Genomic DNA, 24,489 nt, shown 5'->3' with positions numbered 1-24,489 from the left:
AAACTCTCAGAGATTTAAAAAGGAGTGGGGCGCATAAAGAAGGGTAAATAAATGAATAGGGTAACTTTAGATAGTGCCTCAAGACAGCAGATATGACTGAAAAAGGAATAAAGAGAGAGGATTTATCTGAACAGATATAAAAACATATAATGAAAGATAACTGAAAATGCAAAAATATTAACACAGAAATAAAACAAAAACAGCACTAAAATGAAAATCTAGAAATGTACCCTTGTATAACTGAGAATTTACTAAAAGGTAAAGTAGCATTTCAAATCAGAAAAGTAAGGATGATGAAATCTTCAGTAACTGTTGTTAAGATGAGCAACCCAACTGGGAAAAGGTAATTTCTGTTTAAGGTATTTACAAAGATAGAATCAAGAATTGCTGAAGATTTTGTAAAGGTCTATTGCATATATGAGGTGTGTATAGATAACCTGGAAGAAAATATAGGAGCACATCATTATGAGCTAAGGATAGGGAAAGATTTTTTAAAATAATGCAAAATTCAAAAGCTATAAAGGAAGAGACTAATAAAGTTAATATTGTGATTTAAAATCTTCAAATAACAAAAGACACTAAAAACAAAATTACAAGTTAAACAAAATATTGGGAGAAAAATATTTATAACATACACAATGAAGATCTACTCTCAGGAATTCCCTGGCGGTCCAGTGGTTAGGACTTTGTGTTTTCACTTCTGAGGGCCCGGGTTCAATCCCTGGTTGGGGAAATAAGATCCCACAAGCCACACAGTGCGGCCAGGAAAAAAAAACAAAAACTATTTTCCAATATACAAGTCTAGAAAGCAATAAGCACTCAATAGCTAAATGAGCAAAAGTAGTAAGCTAGAAACTACCTAAAGAAAATACTAATGGTGACACTTTTGCTTCAGGCATTAACTGGACTAGATTTATCCATGAGAAATTACATGACATTCTTCTAATTTAGACCAGCTTATTTTCATTCCAGTGTTGGATGCACAGAAGTTGTCAAAAAGGTGTCAGTAAAAATAAGCACTGAGCACATTCTAAAAGTAGAACTGCTTCAGGGGCAAATGCCTGTGGCTAGCACTAGTTTTCGGACCTCTGTTAAAGTGGAGAAACTCTTAAGTCAGGTTCTCTAGAACAGGTACTAACGTGGTCCCAAGTCAATAGTCATCCCTGGTTCCTATGGGACACAGTCACAAATCTTCTTTGGAGTAAAGCAAACTCAATTTGGGTCACCAGATTTAATCTGATTTACCCATCCACTGAGGTTTTAAATTCAACAATTACATTTTTCACTTCTAAATGTCCTATTTGGTTCTTTATCAAATATGAATAAAAATGTTCATTTTTTAATAGATAATTGTTACTTGCTCATTTTTTGTGATTCCACATTTTATTTTTAACCATTTTATAAGAGTTTTTTTTTTTTGCGGTACGTGGGCCTCTCACTGCTGTGGCCTCTCCCATTGCGGAGCACAAGCTCCGTACGTGCAGGCTCAGCGGCCATGGTTAATGGGCCCAGCCGCTCCACGGCATATGGGGTCTTCCCGGGTCAGGGCACGAACCCACGTCCCCTGCATCGGCAGGCGGGCTCTCAACCACTGCGCCACCAGGGAAGCCCTATGAGAGTTTTTAATACTGAATATTTGATCACCCAATGTTTGAAGTCAGTGGCATTCCAATTGTGTTGATGTTTCCTTTGCTTGGGGTGACCTTTCCTTGTAGGCTTTATCTTTGAAAGTGGACACATGCATACATACCAGAAAAGAATGAAATGACATTATTAAAGTGCTGGAAGCAAAAAAAGAAAAGCCAACCTATAATTCTAATCTCACTCCTGACATCACTGTCTACATAAACAACGTAATTTAAAAATTATCAGGAATAAGAACTTAACAAGGGGGTTGGCATATAATTTTTTTAAAAAAAGCAACCTAGGGAATTCCCTGGTTGTCCAGTGGTTAAGACGTGGGCTTTCACTGCTGTGGGCCCAGGTTCAATCCCTGGTTGGGGAACTAAGATCCCACAAGGTGCGTGGCGTGGCCAAAAATAAATATAAATAAATAAATAAAAAACAACCTACATTTCTATATACTAGGAACAGAAAAGGCAATTACCAAAAATTTTACCTATAATAGCAACAAAAAGGTGCCTAGGAATAAACCTAACAGATAAACAAAACAAATGGTGTACAACCTGTATAGATAAAATTATATCACTTTACTGAAAGATGTTAAAGAAAGCATGCATAAATGGAGACATAAATCATGTTCATAGATAGAAGGTTCAAAATTATAAAGAAATCAGCTGAAGGACAATGGACCTATAGGCTCAGGGCCATGTTGGTCAAATTCTAGCAGGTTTTTTGTGGAATTTAAACTGATGCTTAAATTTATATGAACAGCAAAATCCCAAGAATGGCAAAAAAAATCAAGAAGAGCAGGGGAAGCGGGTATGGAAGTGGAGGAAGGAGGGTGTAAAAGTAGAGGAAGGAGAGGAAATAAAAAAATAAAGAGGGATAGGTAGGAGACATGCCTTAACAGAGGTAAAATTTATTTTGAAGTTATAGCAAATTGAGCAGTATGCTATTGGAAATAAATTAAACAGTAAGATAAAATAGATATTTAAAAAAAAGATTAACAGAACAGATAAGCCCAGAAAAGACCGTGCCTATACAGGCACACCTCCTTTTATTGCACTTCACTTTATTGTGCTTTGAGATAATGTGTTTTTTACAAATTGAAGGTCTGTGGCAACCCAGTGGTCAAGCAAGTCTACCAGCGCCAGTTTTCCAATAGCATTTGCTCATTTCGTGACTCTTCATCACATTTTGTCAGTTCCTGCAATATTTCAGACTTTTTCATTATTATTTTATTTGTTATGGTGATCTGTGATCAGTGATCTTTGATGTTACTATTGTAATCGTTTTGGGTCACCACAAACCATGCCCATACAAGATTGCCGACTTAATAGGTAAATGTTGTGTGTGTTCTGACTGCTCTATCAACCAGCCATTCCACAGTCTCTCTCCCTCTCCTCAGGCCTCCCTATTCCCTGAGACATGACAATATTGAAATTAGGCCAGGTAATAACCCAACAATGCCTCCTAAGTGTTCAAGTGAAAGGAAGAGTTACTCATCTCTCACTTTAAATCAAAAGCTAGAAATGATGAAGATTAATGAGGAAGGCCTGCAGAAAGCCAAGATAGGCCGAAAGCTAGGCCTCTTGTGCCAGTTAGTCAAGTTGTGAATGCAAAGGAAAAGTTCTTGAAGGAAATTAAAAGTGTTACTGCAGTGAACACACAAATGATAAGAAAGTGAAACAGCCTTACTGCTGATATGAAGAAAGTTTTAGTGGTTCTGGACAGAAGATCAAACCAGCCACAACATTTCCTTCAGCCAAAGCCCAATTCAGAGTCAGGTCCTACCTTTCTTCAATTCTATTGATAGAAAAGCTGATACAAAAGAAAGTTTTAGTGGTTCTGGACAGAAGATCAAACCAGCCACAACATTTCCTTCAGCCAAAGCCCAATTCAAAGTCAGGTCCTACCTTTCTTCAATTCTATTGCTACAAAAGCTGAAGAAGAAAAGTTTGAAGCTAGCAGAGGTTGGTTCATGAGGTTTAAGGAAAAAAGCTGCCTCTGTAACATAAAAGTACAAGGTGAAGCAGAAAGTGCTGATGTAGAAACTACTGCAAGTTATCCAGAAGATCTACCTAAGATAATTAATAGAAGTGGCTACACTAAACAACATACTTCTAAAGTAGACAAAACAGCTTATACTGGAAGAAGATACCATCAGGACTTTCATAGGTAGAGAGGAGAAGTCAACCCCTGGCTTCAAAGCTTCAAAGGTCAGGCTGACTCTCTTGTTAGGGATTAATGCAGCTTATGATCTTAAGTTGAAGCCAATGCTCATTTACCATTCTGAAAATCCTAAAATTAGGGTTCAGAATCCAGCAAAGAAAAGTACCCTAAGTCTTAGTTGAAATACCTGAGGTACTACATCCTATAGTCAGGGAGAACCAAAGGGACATGGAGTCTTGGAAAGATTACAGCCTAGATTTGAATTCAGTTACTGACTAGATGAAGGCAATCTGCTCCTCTCCTGCCAACCAGCAAACTGGATAAATTCTCTTTCTGGAGGTAATTAATCCAAAACTCCTATAATTATTTTTTACACATATTTGACACTGACTCAAAAATTACTAAGTTCATACCAAGAAATAGGACTAAAAAGCCAAATAACAGAAACAGACTTACAGACAACCTGGATGTTGGGAATATTAGGTATGAACTTTAATATAACTATGACTAATTGTTCAAGAATGCAGAGGATAATTCCAATAGAGAACAAAAATCTATTAAAAAGAAATGGAGGTGTGGTTTCTGGTAATGACAGAGTAGCTTAATTAATCATTACAAAATCAACATACAACTTTTTAAAAAGGCAACCACTTTAAAAAATGGGAAAAAGGCAACCAGAAACTAGAGAGAAGTCAACCCTTGAAATATGGTAACAACGATGGGTAAAATTTGTGAGTTTATGTCTTTTGGCCTGAAAGCACTCTCCAGCCTGTGCAGCCGTATTCTTGGTGTCAGAGGACAGATTTCAGTGTTGAAAGAGCACTTGGACAATTAGGGAAGATACACCAGAATGTAAGCCTCCACAGAGCAGTAATCCCTCAAATCTGCATATAAATCTGACCTAATCATTGACTGATGGAAGAACTACATATGCCCCAGGGGACACCCCAGCAGCCTAACAAAAACAGCAATAGGAAGGGGAAAGAACCGAGTGAATATTTCAGCTGCTACTCAACCTAAGAAAGACTAAGTTTGGAATTTAAGAACAGTCAAGTTAAACTAAAATAAAGTCTACTAAATTAAAAATCAGTCTTCAGGAACATAACTGAATCCAGAGTCAATAATTACTAGATATGTGAAAAAACAGAAAGTCACTGAATGTTCTGAACACAATGAAAACTTATAAGACGTATGAAAAACTGGAAAATGGGACCTAGAGTTAAAAAAAAAAAGTTGGCAGAAATGAGCCAAATGTTGCAATTAGCAGACAAAGATTTTTAAGGAAGCATACAAATATGCTGACAGATTTAAAGGAGCATAAAGATCAAAGAAAATAACAGAGCCTTGGTATATGCAGGAAAATATCAAAGTCTAATGCATATATAATTGGATTCATAAAAGGACAGGAGAGATAATGGTATGAATATATATAATGATATGAATGAAAACTGACTTTTCATCAGTAACAATGGAGACCAGAAAACAATGGAATAACATCTTTAAGTCTTCACAGTAAAGAAGACTGGGTCAGCCTACAATTTCTAATTGGAAAAAAAAAAAACCCCAAAAAACCTACCCTTCTGAAGGGAAGGTAAACAAAAATATTTCTCAGGAAAAGGAAAACAGAAGAGTTGTCACCAGAATTACAGACCAAGAAATGCTATAGGAAGCTCTTTAGCTGAAGGGAAAAAATACCACTGAAAACTGAACTCTACAGAAAAAAAAGAAGAGCACTGGGAATGTTTTAAAGAAAAGAAAGAATATTTTAAGGAAAAAAAAAAGGACTTTAAAGCTAAAATCATAACACTGTGGATACATACATACATTTATAATGCATGCTGATGTAACTAACACATATGAAAATAAAAATATATAGCACAGAAGAAGAGAGTGAGGTAAATGGACTTATATTGTTGCAAAGTTCACATATTTTATGTGTAGTACTATATTAACTCCAAATAGAGTGTATACTAAAAATACATGTTATAGCATATTGTAATCCCTGTTGATCAAAAACAAAAAAATGCAGATATAGATAAGAAGCCAACAGAGGAATTAAAATGAAATATAAAATAATAATCACTTACCCTAAAAGACAAAAAACAAATGAATAAAATAGCAAAATATTAACCTAAAGAAACAACTGTTGAATTTCATAAGAAAAGCTCAACCTAGCTATATGCAATGTATAAAGGACACTCTTTAAATACAAAGACACATGTAGGTTGAAAAAAAGGAAGGAAAAAGATAGAATATGCAAACAGTAACAAAGCTGAAGTGTTTATATTCAGCAGATAAAATACACAGCAATACAAGAAATATTTTCAAATAAAGAAGGACATGTGGGGACTTCCCTGGTGGTCCAGTGGTTAAGACTCTGTGCTTCCACTGCAGGGGGCCCGGGTTTCATCCCTGGTCCGGGAGCTAAGATCCTACATGCCACGCAGCATGGTCAAAAATTTTTTTTAAATAATAATAAAATAAATAAATAAAAATTTTAAAAATAATAAAAAAGGACATGTAATTATGATAAAAGGGCCAATTTATTAGAAAAACATAACAATTATAAATATGTGTATACCTAATAACAGAGCTTCAAATAATTAATGTAAAAACTGGCAGAACTAAAGGAAAAAATAAATCTATAAGCATAGTTGGAGATTTAATACCCACTCTCAGTAACTGATGGAACTAGTCCAAAAAAAGAAAGCCAGGAAATAGATATAAACACTACTAGCTACCTTCACCAGAATGCCACTTACAAAAAACTACTCCCCCAAACTGAGTAATACATTTTTTCCAAGGGCATATGAGATATTCATCAAGTTTGACCACAATAAAGAGTCTCAAATTTAGTAAGATTGATATTTTACAGTGTATATTCTCTGATCAGGACAAAATTACATTAGAAAAAAATGAATAAAATCTCTAGAGAAGCCCCAAGTATTTGTACTATTAAATAAAAGGAAAAGGAGAAAATATTTTGACATGAATAAAAATGAAAATGAAACACTATAATTGGCTGGATGCTAACTCAGTACTTAGGGGGTTTATAGTTTTAAATGAGAAGCAACTAAAACCCAACATAAGGAAAAGAAAGGAATATTTTTTATAAGTCAATAAAATAGACAAAAGATGAACAGATAAAAACAATAAAATCGGGCTTCCCTGGTGGCACAGTGGTTAAGAATCCGCCTGCCAATGCAGGGGACACGGGTTCAAGCTCTGGTCAGGGAAGATCCCACATGCTGGTGAGCAACTAAACCTGTGCACCACAACTACTGAGCCTGCGCTCTAGAGCCTGGGTGCCACAACTACTGAGCCCATGTGCCACAACTACTGAAGCCCATGTGCTTAGAGCCTGTGCTCCACAACAAGAGAAGCCACCACAATGAGAAGCCTGTGCACCCCAACAAAGAGTAGTCCCTGCGTGCCGCAACTAGAGAAAGCCTATGTGCAGTAACAAAGACCCAGTGCAGCCAAAATAAATTAATTTAAAAAAAAAGTAAAATCAAAAGTTAACTTTCTAAAAACACTAAACAAAACTGAAAGAAACATATCAATGAAAAGAGAGAGTATTACTACAAATCTTACAGATATTAAAAGGATAAGGGAATAAAATGAACAGCTATATGCCCAAAAAAGTCAACAACTAAGATAAAATACACAAAATCCTTCAAAAAAAAAAAAAGCATGATACTATGTTACCCTAAAGAATCTACAAATATTAAAAGGAAAAGAAAGTAGTAGCACAGTTTCATTTCAACAAATTTAAAAGTAAGATGAAATGTACAAAAACCTTAAAAAATGCAACTTTCTGAAATTGACATTAAGATGACAGAGAAAATCATTTATAGATGAAACTGACTTTCTTATCAAAACCTTCCCCCAGGGGACTTCTCTAGTGGTGCAGTGGATAACACTCCATGCTCCCAATGCACAGGGCCTGGGTTCGATCCCTGGTCAGGGAACTAGATCCCACATGCATGCCGCAACTAAGAGTTTGCATGACTCAACTAAGGAGCCCACAAGCCACAACTAAGGAGCCCACCTGCCGCAACTAAGGAGCCCACCTGCCGCAACTAAGACCCAGAGCAAACAAATAAATAAAAAAACAAAAAAACCCAAAACCTTCCCCCCAAAGAAAACAAAAGACCTATTTAGTTTCAAGGGTAAATTCATTCGTATATTTAAGGAAGAAATAATTTCTACTCAAAGGTTTAAAATGAAGGAGAGGGAAAAACATGATACAACTCATTTTTGAGACCAGCATAACCACGTACCAAAATCTGGCAAAGACACCATAAGAACAGAAAACTACACACCAGTATCCCTAAAGAACATACATATAAAACCCTTAAAATATTAATCAAATCAAATGCAGCAATATATAAAAAGGATAATAATACTTCAGCAATACTAACATTCAAACTATTTTTTAAAAAATCAGTGTAATTCAGAATACATTGTATTATTTAAAAAATGAATGATCATCTTAAATAGATGAAGAAAAAGTGCATGACAAAATCACTCAATTTAAAAATGGGCAAAATATTTGAACAGGCATTTCACAAAAGGAGCTACACAAATGGCCAATAAGGACATGAAAATACACTCAGCATCTTGATCAACATGGGTTTGAACTGCACGGGTCCGCTCATACACAGATTTTTTTCAGTAAATACACACAGTAGTAGATGATCTGGAGCTGGTTGAATCCGAGGATGCAGAACCACAGATATGCTGGGCAGACTATAGAACTTGAGCATCTGCAATGGGTCCTAAAACCAATCCCATCGCAGATACTGAAGAATGAGGGTACAGCTAAATACCAACTACAATGGTTAAAACTTTAAAAACTGCAGTTTATCAATTGTTAGCAAGGATATGGAACAAATTCTCATACTTTGCGGGTAGGACTGTAAATGGTACAACCACAAAGGAAAACAGTTTGGCAGCTTCTTATAAAGTTAAACATACACCTACTAAATGATTCAGCATTTTCATTCATATCTTTATGTAAGTAAAGGGAAAACTTATGTCCATACAAAGACTTGGATACAGGTGTTCCTAGCAGCTTTATTCATAATAGCCAAAAACTGGAAACAACCCGCATGTCCACCAATGGATAAAGAGACAATTCAGTACAAACAAATGCAGTAGACCCATACAGTGGAATACTACTCAGCAATGAAAAGCAACAAATTACTAATACATGCAACAACACTGCATGTATATCAAACACATTATGCTGAGCAAAGGAAACCAAACATAAGAATACAAATTATATGATTCTATTGATTTGAAACCCCAGGAAAGACAAATCTACAATGATAAGAAGCCAATCAGTGGCTGCCTAAGGTATAATGGGGGGACTGGCTGGGAAGTCTCACAAAGGAGGCTTCTGAGGTATTGAAAGTATTCTATGTATCTTGACTGAGGTACTGCGTACATGAATTTAGCCTTTTGTCAAAACTCACTGCACTGGAAGACAATGATGACTTCCTAGGTCACCATCTTCCAACATTTACTCCCCAAAACAATACAGAACAACAGAAACCACAGCCTCAGCATAACTTGAAGACAAAGAATACCCAAACTTCAAAACAAGAATAAGTGAAAAAGGAAAACAATTCCCAGTGCATACTTTCTTGTCCTATTGCGACCAATTTCCCAACCCACTCACCCCCACCTCAAAGGCTTTGGGTAAAAGGAGACTGAATAAAAACTGCAGAAGAGAGACCAGAGAACTAGTGGCAGGCATAAGGATGAAATAATGGTTGTCCTGGTAGATCAAAGTATGGACTACATTCAATTAATTTCATCCAAACAAGAGATGACTAGGAAAACTTCAGAGAACAGACTGAAGGTGAGCATTTTAATATAAAAGTAGAACTACAACTAAAATATAGGTGGGGATGAGGAAGGAGGACTAATGTACAAATATTTATATATTGTGACAAATAATGCAACTAAAAATGGGAGAAGATAGAGAAAAAAGAAAATAGAATATCCACACACTGATTTTTAAATAATCGACTGGTAGAAATTAAAGAATATCAATCCAAGGACAAACATAAGACTGTAAAACTTCTAGAACAAAGCACAGAAGAAAATCTTTGAAACCTTGGGTTACACAAATATTTCTTAGACAAAACATGAAAAGCATAACCTATAAGAGAAAAAAATTAATGAACCAGACTTCAGCAAAATTAAAAACTTTTGCTCTGTGAAAGACACTGGTAAAAGAATGATAAAACACACCACAAAGAAAATACTTCCTAATCACTATGTGACAAAGAACTTGGATCTTGCATATATAATGAACTCTAAAGACTCAATCATAAGAAAAAAAACAACTCAAAGGAAAAATGGGCAAAAGATCTGAATACACACTTCACCAAAGAAGATAGTATAAGGATAGCAAATAAGCATAAGAACAGATGCTCAACATCTTAAGTCATTAGGAAAGTGCAAATTAAAATGACAATAATAACAACCACTATACACTTATTGGAATAGTAAAAATCAAAAGAATTGGCAATAACAAGTACTGACAGAGTTGGAGTGCAACTGGAACTCTCATCACTGCTGGTGGGAATGCAAAGTAAACAAAGTAAACAACTTTGGTAGTTTCTTAAATAGTAAAACACATACTTACCTAATGACCCAGCAATAATACTCTTAGATATTTACTACAGAGAAATCAAACCTATGTTCACATAAAAATCTGTATGTAAATGTTTATAGCAACTTTATATAGAATCATTAAAAAACCGGGAACATCCTAATGTCCATCAACAGGAAAACGGATAAACAAATTTACATTCAGACAATGAATGCTGCTCACCAGTACAAAAGAACAATCTTCTAATAATCAAAATGATGTAGATAAATCTCAAAAAAATGCTGAGTGAAAAAATTCAAATGCAAAAGAGTAGATAATGTAATTTTCCATTTATGTAAAGTTCAAGAATGGACAAAAATGATCTATGGTGATGGACATAAGAACAGTGGCTGCCAAAGGCAAGGGTTGGAAGTCATTGATTTGAAAGGAGCATAGAGATGATGGATATGTTCAGCATCTTGGTCTGAATTATGATTACACAGGCATATGTTCGTCAAAATTCATTGAGCTCTACATTTAAGATTTGTGCACTTTACTGCTTATAAATTATACTCAATAAAGTACTGTTAGCTTTTTTTAAAGGCATCATTAAATTTATTTTATATAAGTATTATTCTGTCATCCCTTTCCTGTTTTTTAAAAAATTATTAATTTCTTAAACCAGACCAAGTTTTAGCTATTTAATTTCTTTACCTGAAGGATGCTGTTCCATTCTCTTTTATTTTGCTTTTATGAATAGATGACTGAAGTGACAGAACTTTATTTCCTGGCAGGGTAATTTGCTTTAGAATGGAAGCTATAAAATCAAAAGAAGAAAGAAAAGGTAAAATTAAAAAAAAGCAATCACACTACATTAGGAAAAATTCAGGACAAGTTATGTTTAATGCATATAGAATAATCAAAGAAAATTTCAAGCTGCCCTAGAACTATGTTTAAATTCAAACACGACAATGATTTATTCCCTGCACAAGAAATCATAAAATTAAGACCTCTCCCATTTCTTTTTATATGGTCCTCAAACTGGCTAGAGAATTACCAGCATTATAAAAATATTATGCAGAAAAGGTGACAGAAACATGTTAATAATATATCCTTTATATTGGTAGATTTAAAAAATACATAAAACCTCTTTTATTTGTAAGACTGACTTCCAAACGTAGGGAAAGAAGCACATTTTAAAAAGAAATAAGACAATAGCAAATTTTATAAGTTAAAAAAAGTACTTTATTTACTAGTAGATTGTTTTATCTAGTTACAAAACACCATGAGTGGTGCTTCTTTAATCTAAAACAACATACACCCTTAAAAAGTGGCTATGTACAAAGAATATAATAAAGTTATCTTTCAGTCTTCTCTCACAGGTCTCAACTTAAAAGAAATCTCTCTTCTCTTAACAGTGCAAAAGAAAAGTACGGAAACCCATCGTGTTCCAAACCCAAGGGATGAGCCAGAGTCTACCTTGAGAAAACTGACTGGTAGGTACTGCAGTGCCCACTGTCACCTTCTGTCCAGATTTCTGGATGGTCAATGCTGAGGAATGGGAAAGTGTGGTCACTTGTTTTGCAAGGCCTCCTGAAGGCTGCTGGACTACCTGAAACAATGAGAATTATTAATACAGTCATTCAACTAGACCTGCTTTAGGAAAGAACAAGCTTTCAATTGTAACAATAGAAAAAATGATTAGGCTCACCTAACTAAATATAGCTTTATCGTAGCATCACAAGAAAGCCTACTTAAAATTTAAATTTGTATGTAGCAAAATTATCTTACTCAAAAGTGAAAAACATGACTATCTCACACTATAATTTTCAGAGTGTAATTCAAATTTATATTCTGCTAAATTTAAATCTCCAAATAGACCCTATTTTCATCTTTTAACTTAACACAGAAAATTTCAAACACATACAAAAGCATAGGGAACAATAAAATGAAACCATCTATACCATTATTACCCAGCTTCAACTATGATTAATTCTTGACCAATTTTATTTCATCTATATCCTTACCCACTTCTCCCCACTCTCAATTATTTTAAAGCAAATCCCAGATATATCTTTTTATCCATAAATATTTCAAAATATACCTCTAGAAGATGATGACTTTCAATCGGTTGTTTTTTTAAAAGTATCTGAAAGATAACAATGCTACAGGCATTCTCCAAGATAACAGTTCAAGAAATCCAGAGGGTGAGGGTTGGGGATAAAGGAAGAGAAATTAAAGTAATAGCAGGGCCTTGTTTTTAGCTTCAAAGAAGAAAAAACAGAATAGCAGAGTTTCATTTTTTCACTTCAAAGAAAAAAAACAGTCACCATGTATTTGAGCCAGCTACTGAGAGCGAACTATTTATAAGTCCTCAAACTCATATATGGCTAATATAAATGATCTAGGAGGTAGACTTCATAATGGAATTCTGGAGGTATAATTTGTTCTATACTCTAATTTTTTGTAAATAAAATTGTCTAGTGCATATTACTAAACAAAAGTAACTTACAAGAAATCCAAAATGTCCCAATAAATAATCTCATAGGAACCAATGTTCCTAGAGAAAAAATACAAGTTGGAATAATTCAATTGCCATGATTCTATGAGAATAGACTCTTGAAAGAGAGAAACAACTCTTGAAAACAATGATATATTTCAGTTGAGATCATACTTATGTATTGTAAAGTCCTAGGAAACAGATTTAAATTCTATAAAGTAATACACATTCAGAGTCCCATTTATGCATTCAGATTGAAACTCAAAAGAAAACAGAAACACTCCTAACAATTCTGGCATACCTCCCTGTTGTTCATATTTTCTTCCTTGATCTTTTATTTGGTATTCTTTTCAGTATTTTAATTACAAAAGATAGTAATAAAATGTTATTAGAAATTTGCTTATGAGTTAGTCTTCATACCATTTTTGATGGGTACTCAAAAATATTAAAAAAAAGTAACAGCCTAGAGACCAGCCCCTGAGGTGGAAGGAGGCTCTATGCCTCCTGGGGTCCTGCCAGGAGGGGTGGGGGCATGGAGGCCAGAAGACCCCAGCATCAGCATGTGGCCCTAGCACAGAACAAGCTGGGGAAGGCAAGCCTTGGTGCCTGCAGGAGGGCTCCCAGGCCAGGGATGTGTGTGGCTCAGCCTACAGCCCACTCCAGGGCAAGTTCATGCAGGGAGCAGGAGGCAAATGTGGCAACTGATTTAATAATCCTGGATACCCATCATTCCTCATCCTAATGAGGATGTACCAATGAGGATGTATGCTACCAAGTGCACCTAATACACTTGGGATCACATGTGCAGCATATTCCTGCACACTTGCTGAGCAAAATAAAATACAATGAGAAAGTATAAAACAGTTCAGTAGTCTTTCAAAGAAAGTACCATTTTTAGACCACAATATTAGGCATCTTATGGACACTGAAATTAGAGAGATGGAAATTGGCCCAAAGATGATACATCTGCTCTTACTTGGCAAGCAAAACAAAGAGCTATTATATTTTAAAAACATGTCCTTTATTTACTTTCCCTCCAAAAAAACCACTAGAAAAGAAGAAGAGTAAATAGTACATACCTTAGCTTTTTCTCTTGACAAGTCAAGTTCTGATGTTTTACTAGGATGTTAATTTATTTTATTTATTTATTTATTTATTTTTGCGCGCAGGCTCAGCGGCCATGGCCCACGGGCCCAGCCGCTCCGCGGCATGTGGGATCCTCCCGGACCGGGGCACGAACCCGTGTCCCCTGCATCGGCAGGCGGACTCTCAACCACTGCGCCACCAGGGAAGCCCTAGGATGTTAATTTAATGTTCTATAGTTTATAGAAACTGCAGGTCTAGAGCTACACAATATTCTTCAGGTGACAGCTATTTTTTTTTACATTAATTATGATTTTTACACTAACTATGATCTGGAATATCTGACATGGAACTGTTCTTAAATTCCATAAGGAAAGGAAGCAAACAAACACAAGTACAGATTAAACTAGTAGATGAAAACACCCTTCACACTCTGCTTTCTCTATATTTCGACCCCACCAACTCCTCTGTTCATAAATACACAGCAATCAAATACTTAGCTCTAAATAACTCAAGCAGTACATGCACACAAAGTTACTAAAGGGTAATACCTCCTCTAATTTTTATATAGTATTCAATATGTGATTACTGGCACACACTCACTGAGGTTGAGTTCTAGAAAACATAGGGCCCCAAATGAACAAAAACTGTAGTATAAAAAGTCAGGAAATAGGGAATCCCTGGTGGTCCAGTGGTTAGGACTCTGTGCTTTCACTGCCGAGGGCCTGGGTTCAATCCCTGGTCGGGGAACTAAGACCTCGCAAGCTGCGCAGCATGGGCCCCCCCCCCCGCCAAAAGTCAGGAAATACATGTTAGTTGCCACTATTTCTTAGGAACAGCCAATGTGTGGTTCTTGTGCCACTACTCATATTCTGGGACAAGCATACATCACTAAATACCACCATTTCTATATACCCACACGCAGCCTTAGAATCTTTCTTAACACAGAGGTCCAGTAAAATCCTATAATGAGAGTTGAAATGTATTTGCCATGCCCAATCTAGATTAAAATTCAACCTTGGCAACCTCAGAATATGCTGTTTTTTCAAAGGGCCTTCTAACCACTTTTTAAAATGTGCCCAAATGAATTCTTAATTATATTACCAGCTTTTATAGAAATCAGTAAATGCTGCTTCAAATCGAGAACCTATAAATTTCTGTTAAAAAAGTTAAATGTGCTTATTTGTATGATGATTTATATGAACTTTAACAACAAGCAAAACTAATCTGTGGGAGTCATTGCTTCTGGAGGTACACAGGTGGGGACTGACTGGGAAGGGACAAAAGGGAACTAACTGCAAGGTGATGGTAACACTCCATATCTTGAAAGGGTTTGAGTTACACAGAGGTAAGCATTGTCAAAACTTATCCAATGTTACATTTAAAATTTGTGCACAGCACTGAATATAAATTTTAGTTAAAAGGAAGAATAGAGTAAACAAATATTGATTGGTAGTTAATGATATGCATGCATTAAAATTAATGTTTAATTTTTTAAGGAAGAAACCTTTGAAATGTATCAAAAATTAAGATTGATGGGTGGATAAATCAAGTATAGTAACTGTAAATAGTGGAATCTAGGTGGTTGGTATATGGGTGTTCACTATAAACTTCAACTTTGCTATGTTTGGAAATTTTCATAATAAAACATTTTCTTGAATAAGGCAAAAATAAGACAACATACACACTGTAAATATTGTCTCTAAATAGTCTATTTTCCATAAATTCTAATGTATCCTCATCAAACTAAAACCTAAAAAAAATATATTCTTCAATTAAATTTAAATGAACTGGCATTAATCAACCTATATATTAAGACTACTATATGAACCCTGACTAAATTATAGTCCATGAAGATTTTTCGACGCAACTCCTGATTATATATGGAAAATAAAGGGTAGTAGGCCTTACTTGGATTCAGCCTCTTTACCAAATCTTTCATTAGTCCTATTTGACAATCAACAACTGAATTCTACCTCTCCTGTCACTCTTAACAGCATGCTAAGAAGAAAGAAAAAAAAGACAAACTGATTACTTAAGTCTGGATCGTAGTAGATCAGTCCAATATGAAACTGACAGTGAACTACTTGACCCAATAAAACAATAATCCTTGTTTTGTTTCCCACTCAATTTTAATTTCAACTTCTTTAACAAAAATACTGGCCACCAGCACACTCAGAGACTGAAATTTATACCTTGAAAATGTTTCTCCTTCTTCAGTGAGAAGTGAAGACAGAGACAATCAGCAGAGTTAAGCCTCACAGAGCATTTCATATAAAAATGTGTATTCTGAAATTCTTTAATGATTCCCTACTTCAAAATAATTAGGTACGAGACAAAAATATGATGCAACAACAACAAATTTTTTCTAATATTCTGGGTCAATTTATTTTAGGAGATCAGTTTTACTTCGATGAAACTGAAAATTACATTAATAATATACTGATAATTAGTTGTTTTTCTCTTATATCCACAAAACAGTAATAGTTGGAGAACGACTGTTGAACGTACTTGGCCACTTACTTATCAAATGTCTACAATTCTGTTAAGAAAGAAATGCAAGTAATAGTCACCTGGGGAAATATATATCTGAAATAAGGAAAATATCTATGATAATACTACAACTTCCTGCCCTATCTCCAAATCAAAAAATTTTTTTAAAGATTTTACACACACACACACACACACACACACACACACACACACACGATTACTAAGAGTAACAGTATTCAGTTTACTCTCTAAAACTATACACCTTTTTTCTAAAAACAGAAACCCAGAATTTTCTTTCTCATTCATGATTTTTGTTCACACATGTGGATTTGAGAAGCTTATTAATTTTTTGTGTTAAAATTAGTTATTAAAATTTATCAAAATTTAATTTAAAAAATGATGAGACATTAAAATTTAGCTCTTTTAAATTAAATTAACTTTTCTAATTACATTGAAACTGAATTACTATGACAATGTTTAATTTAAATTAAATTTAGCTTTTGCTCAATTATGTGTAAAATAATTTTTTCACCAATAACGTAAGGAAAATTTTAAGCATCAAAACTCCTGAAAGCTTCTACTTATTATCTATCCACCACTGGTAGATTCTAATCCAATTCATCCACTCTCTTTCATTAACTTTTTAAAAAAGGTAAAAATGTCAAGCTCTGCTTAGTTGTAGTATATAACATCCTATAATAGCTGCTATGCCAGAATTGGTAGACAACCAATAAGATTAATCATTTAAAAGAATTAGATTCTTAGACGAAATCCGGGAACTACTGGATAGGTCCATATTTCAACAATTCAAGCATTTGAGGACCAAGATATACAAAGCACTATGTTGAACTACTGGTACAAAATGAAAAATTTACACCTAAAGAAAGTGTGAACAATCCTAGCTAATTTACTTGATGAGAACTTTAGCAGATCCCCAGAGGGTAACATACAAAAAAATCCATGAGATAGAAAAGATAACATGTGGTCATAAATCTAAATTTTTTTTAAAAAATTGGGAGGGGGGTCTCTTTAATCTGGAATGAAAACATATACTTCATAAAATAATAACTGTACAAAATCTAAACCCTGCAATGGCAGATTAAGAGGATTCTCATACCTTGAAAGTGTGATATTTAAAACATCTTATCAAGAAGGCAGGAAACCTATACAACTCTTTAGGAAAACTAGACAAGCTAGAAAAAGATAAAGTATTAACAGGGATTTTTAAATTCATGGTTATTAAAGGAAATAAATCACACAAATTTTATACCTAACATTGAAAAACACAGCCATACTTCTAACTGTTCAGACCACTTTTGGAGATTGCATCCTGAGTTACATGGACCACAGATTTGAACTAGCGTGGCAATTCTCATATTTTAAATAATTGTTTACCATATTTCTTACAAGCTGCATTGAATACTTTATGTTTCTAGCACCCGGAGTGTTTTCCTCCTCACTTAGACAGACCTAGGATTAAACTGGACTATGGTTTATAATAAACTCACTGATGATATTCTTAAATTACTTGAGTAATACTAATTCAAACTTAAGTAACATTAATTTTCTAAATTAGCTGATTTGAAAGAACGTCCTAGTTCAATCCTCTCTGTGGCATTACCATAGAACAGCTTATGTTGTTTTGTGCCCCAGGTAAAAATTTGTTATAAAACAGATTACAATGCATCTTCAGTGTCTAGCTGCTCTGTTTCTGCCATTTTAAACAGGAAGATATGAATACTGACATCAAATTTGTTGACTAAAATGGAAACAAAGGCCAAACAAGAAAACAGAATTCACAAGGAAGATGTATTCCCCATTCTTTTAAGAATGAAAGCAGGAAGTTTAAAAATCCCTAAAATTTACCAGTGGATTTTGTTACATGTTTTTCTTGATTGAAACTGTTTCTAATGTTTAACAAGGTAAGCCTATAAAATGTAAATGCTGTCAAGATGTTATTACCTGACAGTTTTCCATTTCAGGACCCTCTAGAAACCTAGAAGTTCTTGCCATAAGTGCCAGAATCTAATGGGAAAGACGCTGGGTTCTAGGCTGAGATCTATTACTTGTTGAGTGCCAGTGGATAGGTCCCTTACAATTTCTGGGATTCTTAGTTTTCTCCCTGCCTTGTCTTCATCAAAATTATTTCAAAATCCATACTGCATACAAGACATGTTTTAAGACTCTATGTAGCTATAAAGTATTATTTCACTTAGGGGTGGATATGCTATAGATTTTCAATAAAGATTAGCATTTATTCAAGAATCAGCTATGACCCATAAAGAGGATTTCAATACTCTTAAGTGCTACCAAAAGAGACCTTTCACCAAGGCAATTACAGTTACAATGGTTCCCAAACCTGGCTACTCAGATCGATGTTTAAGAATCATTGCTTCTAAAGAAGGTTCGTCTCTGAGATTAAATGCAGACGGCCAAGAGAAACGCCACAAGGCAGGTTACATTTCTCCACTTGAAAATCAGACGCAGAGTAGGAAGGGATGAAAAAAGATCAACGCCCAGGAAATGATTATTACTTCCCACCTACCCAAGAGTTTTGACTGTTGTCCAAACCGATCTTTCCTCTTTCATTCTACACCTAAAGCTTGCCCTCTGCCTCAAAGACAATCATTCACAGATACTAATGTCTTCTCCTGATCACGTACACAAGGCTGGGAAGTTTACTTAGATTTTACTGTTCCAAAAAGCAGAAAAAATTAAAACAAAGAGATTCAAAACACAGCCTTTAACATGAAGGTTTTCAAAGAAGAACAAGGGCAATCACCAAAAATCAAAAGAACAGTTAGTTCTGTTACAGTATAAGGTAGGGGAGAACTTTACTTTAAAAATGCGATTTTTAATTAATTCACCATGTACTATCTTCCACAGGTTAACAGTACTTTCAGTCTTCCGATAAAACACGTCTTGAGTGAAGTAAATCTAAACACTAACAGATAAACAGCTAAAATTTCAGGTTTCTTCCACCCAAGAACTTCCCAATCTATAGGGTTTAGGAAGAAACACAACTTCTTACTCATCTACTCCCCTCACTTCTCTCTTCCTTCAGCACATTTTTAAAAGAAATGTTACCATAATATCACCTATGTAATAACCTTACCAAACATATTTAATCTGAATCTAGTCTTGAGGAAATGATTAGACAAAACAAAATAAAGGACACTCTGCAAAACAACTAGCCCAGGCACTTAAAATAGTACAACACAATGAACAACTACAAAAGGCTGAGAACTGTTCTAGATTAACGGAGCCTGAAAAAAAAAAAAAAAAAAGACAAGTGTAATATGCAATTCTTTACCAGAAACATCAGGAAAAAAATTAGCTATTAAGGACATTGTTGGGACAACTGTAAATATTGTGCCAATATTAACTACCCATGTGTGATAATAAGTACGTTTGCAGTTATGCTAAAAAAAATCCTTTTCCTTAAGAGATACACAGTACTTAATGGCACAAAGTCAATTTCTGTAACCAACTCTTAAATGGTTCAGGAAAAAATTACGTGTGTGTTTGTGTATGTGAATAGAGGGAGGAGAGACAAAGCAAACATGATACAACGTTAACAACTGGTCAACCCTGGTCAAGGGTACACAGGGGTTCATTTTACTAGTCTTGCCAATTTTCTGAATGTCTGAAATTTTCAAAAGAAGAAATGGAGGAAGAAATGAAATGTTACTCACTAGTTGTTTGACTTTAACTGCCTGTGGAATGCTGGCTGGTTGTGTAAGCACGGGGCCCGGCTGTGCAAGTTTGATTTGGACTGGAGTGCCAATGACAGGCTTGTCAGATGTGGTCCCAGCAGAAGTAACAACAGGTTTCACTGACGGAAGACATACAGCTGCTGCTGAGGTTTCTCCAAAAGTTACCGAGGGGAGGGCCAGTGTCACTGCTGTCCCAGAGACAACTGGCTTTTCAGGCTGAAGTGAGACTGCTGTCACTGTGTTCTGCAGAGATGTCACTAGCGGTTTTGGAGTCTGAAGCACAACAGTTCCAGCTGTTGTTCCTCCTGGCACAGCAGCTGGACCCACAGAATGAAGTGTCACAACTCCAGTTTTTGCTCCCCCTGGAGCAAGTGGATTCAGAGTTTGCACTGACACAGTTCCAGATGTTGCTGCTTCAGAACCAATGATGGGCTTTTCAGGCTGGACTGAGGAAACTACTGTTGTCACCACAGGAGAAGGCGTTACTGTTGTGGTACAGGTAGCAATGACCACCTCGCTAGAAGTCTGCTGAACACACTGCTGAATAAAGCTCTGGGAGTTAGGCATCAGTTGTCGTAAGGCAATCACACTTTTCTAGAAACAGAGGACAAAAAAAACACTGATAACTAAATAAATGAGCTCTAGTAAAACAGAACTATTTTGTATGTCATATCTTTACAACATAAAATTAAAAGTATACCAACGTTTCAGTTGAGGAACTCTGTTATCAATCATTTACATTCTGTCAATATCCAGGATATAATTTAAAGCCCCGAAGTGCTTCATTTTTCAATTCATAATTATTATGTCTCAGTATTAAACTTATTTTATATACTTCAGTATCAAATTGGTATCAAATATTAATTTGGTAAAATAAAACACTGTATCCTACTTATTTGTATTTATCTAAACCCCATAATAGATCATCCATAACTTCAGTGTTTACAAGTTTGTTTACAGGACAGCAGAATCAAAAAAAAAAGTTTTTGTCAAATAACTTCCAAACTTTGAGTAGAAACAGCCTTTACATCAAAATAAAATTAATAGAAAGAAGGTCAATTTCCTTAATTGAGCTAGAATATTTTCTGACTGGGTTTTAAGTTGGAGTCTACCTTTGTATCTTGCTAAAAAAATAAAAACAGCTTAACCTATAAAGAAGGTTCTGCCTTTTCATCCCTGGGGTTTTTATCTACTTTTGTTTTTGAGTAAGAAAACAAGATGAAAAAGGAGGTGGTTAGTAGGTTATCTTTCAGCGAATTCATGAGCTGTTTTGGAAGATTTCCTTGTTTTGATACTTAAATTCAGTCAGATTGCCTTTACTTAAGAAGCAAATGAGAACTATTGCTTCTCTTCCCTTTCCTTCTAGTTACTTCTTTTACTTTTTTTTACTTAAATAGATTGAGAATATTTTAATCTGAAGGTTTTCAATTATATATATCTATAAATAGTATCAAAAGAAAGAAACAAAAAGTCTTTCACGCTCTTTTCCCAAACTTTAAAAATGGTAGAAAACAGGGGCTTCCCTGGTGGTGCAGTGGTTGAGAGTCCGCCTGCCGATGCAGGGGACGCGGGTTCGTGCCCCGGTCTGGGAGGATCCCACATGCCGCGGAGAGCCTGGGCCCGTGAGCCATGGCTGCTGAGCCTGCGCGTCCGGAGCCTGTGCTCCACAACGGGAGAGGCCACAACAGTGAGAGGCCCACGTACCGCAAAAAAAAAAAAAAAAAAAAGGTAGAAAACAAGCTGCTTTGGAAATACATGAACAAATGAAGTGATTTGATTAATTAAATTTAAGCAAGAAATCTAAGATGGGGGAGACCTGAGAAAAACACAACTGGAAAGAAATGATAAAGTAATAAGACTTAAAGAGACAACAATAAAAACATGTATGTTAAATTATCTCTTGATCACCTGGCCAGAGTTAAGTCTAAATGCCGAATCCCTTATCCCTATGCAAAGTCCAACCTCCAGAGCTCTCAAGGATGTGAAAAAAATATTCTCAAGAAAATAACATAAGGCTTAATAATACTCCTTAGAAAACTGATACAAAATGCAAGTACTTAATGGTAATATTTAGTAACTTCAAGGGAGTGTTACATAGCCAGTAGAGTCAGGCTAAATTCTAGACCTGTGTGTTTGATCAAAAGTTAAGTCAATTTAAACAATTTTCTCATCTCCAAAATGGAAAATACTATACCATCTAGCACCTATTGTCAAAAGACTGATATGAAAATTAAGTCCAAACAATGCAAATTATAAGTGAAGTAGCTAGCAAAGCACAGAACACATAGTAGGTACTTTCTTATTTCCCTCCTTCTCCCCCCCAGTGTCTCCAGTGAGTATGAAACATAGATACACTAAACAGAGTTGTCAGTATCACGTAGAGCACCTACAGCTCACAGAGCTTTTACATTGAAAGGGACCCAAGAAGAACTGCAGCTAACTTCTCAATCAAGAGGGTCACCCGAAAACAGGCCTCTAGTCATTTGATGTTCGGTACTGCACTGACCCTTCAATCTTCCCTTCCCCAGATTAAGTCTTCCCTGGCTAAAACATTCTCAGTTTTTTAGCCACATTTTATATCACATGATTGGCATCTTCCTAATCAACATGGTCAGCCTCCTAGGGACAATTTCCAGTTATTTTAATAGCCTTCTGAAAATGTGGTACCCCATCTCCTTTCCCACTCTTCTTTCATGAGGCATCAAAAAGAGTCTTCCTCTATGAAGTCTCTTTCATCTCCCCTAGATAATTAAGCCAAATTTTTCTAAAGGCAACTCTTCGTTCCATTATTTCAAAATATATGGGATGAGTGTTTGGTTCACTAAAATCTCAGGTCTTTAATAACTTCATAAATTTCAATTCAATTCCTTTTCAGCTTCAAAATATCCAAAAGGAATATATTTTTTCAGCCTGCCAAACAAAGCTCTTGTTATCAAAGTTATTGTTCTCCATCAAAATCTATTTAATTCAATAAATCTTAGAGAAGAGTGTGTCTACTAACAATATAAATTAATTTAAAAAAATAATAGCTTCCTCCCTCCAAGAAAAATAATAATAATAGATTTCCCACTAAATTTGGTACCATGTGGTTTACTACTTCTAAGAGAATAAGAGTCATCAGGACAAAGCAGAGACACTATTTTTTTTTAAAGTTAAGAATCTTTGAGAATACAAGCATCAAATAATATAATCATTAAGCTATGTTCATGAATGAGATGTTACTTCTGTTTTCTCAATGTGTTCCAATGCAAAGAATATGAATTATGAATGTGCTTTACAGATTACAACAGCCCTGAGAGATTTCTTCTACTGTTACTATCTTCACATTAAATTGCTGTCATATTGAAATATTCAGATTTTAAATTACTTTAAAGTAATCTAATTCAAACTATTTCTTCAAAGTAACACATAACTCTACCTTAAGGAAAGGAACTAGGTGAGGCTGAGGTGAAGACTTGAGTTCAACATACAGTTGTCTAGTAAATTCTTCTGCTTCAATTTTTGCATCCTGAGGAATGGAAGAAAGAAAACACTTTTAGGTCTACAAATATTTTACAAGAGGAAAAGTGTGTGGTTCATGATTGTAGACATAGCAAACTTTGAACAGTAATAAAGTCAAAGTCTATCATTAAATAGGGGCAGTTTTTTCATGTCCCCTACAAAATAAACATAGAGATGTTTTTTCATACAGAATACAACGAAGAGATTATTATTATTATTTTTTAAGATCCCAGTAAGCAAAGTGAGAGAAGAGCTGGCTGACTGGATAAGGTGATAGTACTACAGTCTGTTAAGAACAATTAAGAAGTAAAGACACAGGAGTCCTACACTTCTTAGGGTAGGAAATTGGAAGTTATTTGGTGTGGGGGCCTTGGATTTTTTTTGTTTTCTTTTCTCAATTTTTAAATTACTTTAACTGAGGTTAGACTGTATTTTATTATAAGGCCACAATAATAGATATGCTGTTGTTCCAAAGAACTTAGGAACCCTTCCATACTGGTTTGGACTCTAAACACTGCAGGGGTCTATGAGGTCTAAATTATTTTCACATTAATACTAATCATTTTTTTGCCTTTTTCACTGTGCTGAGATTTGCACTGATGGTACGCAACTGCTGGCAAGAAAGGCAATTGATAAAAAATTTAAATAGTTGTCGTCATACTCTGCATTGCTATGCATGTGTGGCAAAGAAAAAAAAAATAGAGCCAGTTCCACTTTAAAATGTCCTTCACAGAACAGTAAAATTTAATTTTACTAAATCTTAACCCTTTAGTAGACATCTTTTAAAAATACTA

The 24,489-nt window shown here is 35.1% G+C and overlaps 1 protein-coding gene across 4 annotated transcripts in view; it reads right to left on the bottom strand.

Annotated features, from left to right (window-relative positions):
* TAF4B (TATA-box binding protein associated factor 4b) overlaps positions 1-24,489 on the bottom strand; it is a 125,264-nt gene that overhangs the window by 80,799 nt on the left and 19,976 nt on the right. For all 4 annotated transcript variants that reach the window (XM_022586876.3, XM_089895022.1, XM_022586875.3 and 1 more), the window contains 4 exons: positions 23,613-23,702; positions 20,174-20,788; positions 11,882-12,014; positions 11,117-11,219 (listed from right to left, as the gene is read on the bottom strand). In XM_022586876.3, coding sequence (XP_022442584.1) covers positions 11,117-11,219; positions 11,882-12,014; positions 20,174-20,788; positions 23,613-23,702 — 941 coding nt within the window. The remainder of the gene's footprint in view (positions 1-11,116; positions 11,220-11,881; positions 12,015-20,173; positions 20,789-23,612; positions 23,703-24,489) is intronic.

Source organism: Delphinapterus leucas, chromosome 14, assembly GCF_059928025.1.
Source record: "Delphinapterus leucas isolate spDelLeu-1000000601 "Yukka" chromosome 14, BTC_Dleu_Yukka2, whole genome shotgun sequence".
Lineage (NCBI taxonomy): Eukaryota > Metazoa > Chordata > Mammalia > Artiodactyla > Monodontidae > Delphinapterus > Delphinapterus leucas.
This window is presented reverse-complemented; position numbering and strand designations above follow the sequence as displayed.